The sequence below is a fragment of the Egretta garzetta genome, unplaced genomic scaffold (assembly GCF_000687185.1).
Source record: "Egretta garzetta isolate BGI_Z169 unplaced genomic scaffold, ASM68718v1 scaffold7, whole genome shotgun sequence".
NCBI classification, from domain to species: Eukaryota; Metazoa; Chordata; class Aves; order Pelecaniformes; family Ardeidae; genus Egretta; species Egretta garzetta.
Window position 1 is genome coordinate 3,608,158 of NW_009260350.1, and position 2,630 is coordinate 3,610,787.

The following is a 2,630-nucleotide window of genomic DNA, read 5'->3' on the forward strand; positions in this document are numbered from 1 at the left end:
CCCCCCCCTTGGCCCCCACGGCTTGCGGTGCGGCCAGGGCTGGGGGGCCCCACCATGCCGGGTGGATCACACGTCTTGAGGGGAGGAGGAACTGCAGGCGGCTGCCAGCTGCCCTGCTCCCACGGAGCAAGTCTTTGGGGAAACCGAGGCACCGGTGGCTTCAACAGCCTCCAGGGCTCCAGCTCCCTGCAGCTCGGCTTCCCCATCGGCTGGGGACGTTGGGGTGGGCATGGCTGTGCCCCTGCCCTCCCGCCAGGAGAGGGAGGAGAGGGAGGAGGAGGAGGAGAGGGAGGAGGAGAGGGAGGAGGAGGAGGACCGACGTACCAGGTTCTCCAGCAGCACCGCCTGGTATGTGATCTTCGCCGTAGCCTGAAGCCCGCTGTGAACAAAAGGCAAAACGAGCATCAATCCCATGGGCACAGCAGGATCCGGCCCACAGTGCACCAGGGCGCACCCCCTTCCCCATGGGGCCAGGCAGCCCACACCGAGCTGCGGGGACAGAGGAAGACACAGGGAGGCAGCAGCAGCGAGACTCCCCCTTCCCGGCCGACCCCTGCATGGGTCTCTGTCTCCCAGCACCGTGCCTCAGTTTCCCCCACTCACAACCCCACAGCAGTGAGGCTGATTTACCACGTGGGAGGACCACCGAGGGGGTCCCAACGCTGTAAGCGGTGGGGATAACCACCAGCAAAGGTGGCATGCTGACAACCAGCCAGTGGGACTAATTTGTACTGAGAGTCCTGCGGGGCCTGGCCCAGGCCACTGTCAGTCCCTGCTGCCACGTGGGGATGTGTGGAAGGGCTCAGGCCCCGAGGAAGGGGTGGATCTGCCTCGTGCCCTCCGTGGAAGCACATGTCTCTGCCCCAGCTGGCCTCACACAGCATGAGCTGGAAACCGGCCCAGCAAACGCGATGTGCTGCGGGACAGCCCCCAGGGCAGCCCCCGGCTGTCACGGCCAGGCAGGGGACCCGGCACAGAGCTATGGCCTCGCCCAGCTCCCTCCCACTGCCCCAGCCCGTACCGCAGCAGCGCTCCCAGCAGCTTGGTGACGTTGTCTGAGGACTGGATCACGATCACAGGCTTGGCAAGAAACTGGGGAACATCCAGCTGCACCAAAGAGGAAAGCAACTGCTGTCAGCAGGGCAGGAGACCAGCCAGTTCTGTCTAACACCTTTATCCATGATCTGGACGAGGGGATTGAGGGCGCCCTCAGTCAGTTTGGAGATCACACCAAACTGGGCAGGAGTGTGGATCTGCTGGGGGGGAGGTGGGCTCTGCAGGGGAACCTGGCCAGGCTGGATCCATGGGCCCAGCCCAATGGGGTGAGGTTCAACAAGACCAAGGGCTGGGTCCTGCCCTGGGGTCACAACAACCCCATACAACACTACAGGCGTGGGGAAGAGGGGCTGGAAAGCTGCCTGGCTGAAAAGGACCTGGGGGTGCTGGTCAGCACGCGGCTGAATATGAGCCAGTGGTGTGCCCAGGTGGCCAAGGGCATCCTGGCTTGTATCAGGAATAGTGTGGCGAGCAGGAGCTGGGGCGGGGGTCAGTCTCTGCTCCCAGGGAACGGGCAATGGGACGAGGGGAAAGGGCCTCAAGTTGTGCAAGGGCAGGTTTAGGTTGGACATTGGGAAAAATTCCTTCCCCCCAAGAGCTGTCAGGCACTGGAAGGGGCTGCCCAGGGAAGGGGTCGAGTCCCCATCCCTGGGGGGATTTAAAAGCCAGGCAGCCGAGGTGCTTAGGGCCAGGGTTTAGTGGTGGGATGGCAGGGTTAGGGGAACGGTTGGGCTTGCTAAGCTTAAAGGGCTTTTCCAATCAAAGCAATTCCATGATTCTATGGTTCCATGCCCCCATACCTCCCGGATGGTGTTCTGGTTCAGTGCCAGGATGAGCAGGGCTGACGCCCCCAGCACCAGGGCTCGTTTCATCTGCGGAGACAAAGGGCACAGGCTCAGAGGGCAGGACAGACAGGAGGACATGCTGCTGGGCCCTGCCCTCGTTCAGCACCTGTCCCACTGCAGGGAGCAGCCAGCACCCAGTGCCTCTTTGCCCTGGCTGCAGCGTCGCAAAGGACCCAAGAGGGACTGGCACTACAGGCTGGGACCCCCCATTTGGTGAGGAGACGCCCCAGGAGGGGGCTTGTGGCTGGCAAATGCCACGGCAGCCCCGGGGCAGGACAGAAAGTCACCTTGCTGACAACGGCGGCGGTGAAGGACTCCTCCTTAGCACCCCAGGGAACCTCACCCGGCTCCTCACCCACCGGCACGACACCGATCCAGTTGTCGGCGGCGCCCAGCTCGGGCTCCGCGTCCCCCACCTGCAGGGGGCACGGCAGCATCAGCGAGAGCCGGGATGGATGCCCGAGGGTCACGGCACCCCCAAAGCACCCCCACATCCCCAGGGGAGCCGGGCACTGCATGGGGACAGGGACAGCAGCTGGGGGGGCCCAGGGGACAGGACCCTGCCCCCCCCGCCCCCCCCCCCCCCAACCCCCCCCCCAGCCACTCTTCCCCAAGCCTGTCCCCTGAGGCAGTTACCAGCCCCTCCAAAGCCACGACGGTGGCCATCATCCCCTCTGAAGCCACCACGGCAGCCACCAGCCCTGCGGAGGCCACCATCAAGGGAACAAG

General features: G+C 64.6%; 1 protein-coding gene across 1 annotated transcript in view; it reads right to left on the reverse strand.

The window, feature by feature from the left end:
• The window catches only part of RNF215 (ring finger protein 215), a 4,415-nt gene extending 1,797 nt beyond the window's left edge, over positions 1 to 2,618 (reverse strand). The window contains exons 1-5 of the mRNA XM_035898384.1: positions 2,538 to 2,618; positions 2,189 to 2,413; positions 1,857 to 1,928; positions 1,022 to 1,107; positions 325 to 379 (exon numbers count right to left, since the gene is read on the reverse strand). Coding sequence (XP_035754277.1) covers positions 325 to 379; positions 1,022 to 1,107; positions 1,857 to 1,928; positions 2,189 to 2,413; positions 2,538 to 2,618 — 519 coding nt within the window. The remainder of the gene's footprint in view (positions 1 to 324; positions 380 to 1,021; positions 1,108 to 1,856; positions 1,929 to 2,188; positions 2,414 to 2,537) is intronic.
• Positions 2,619 to 2,630: the final 12 nt, after the last annotated feature.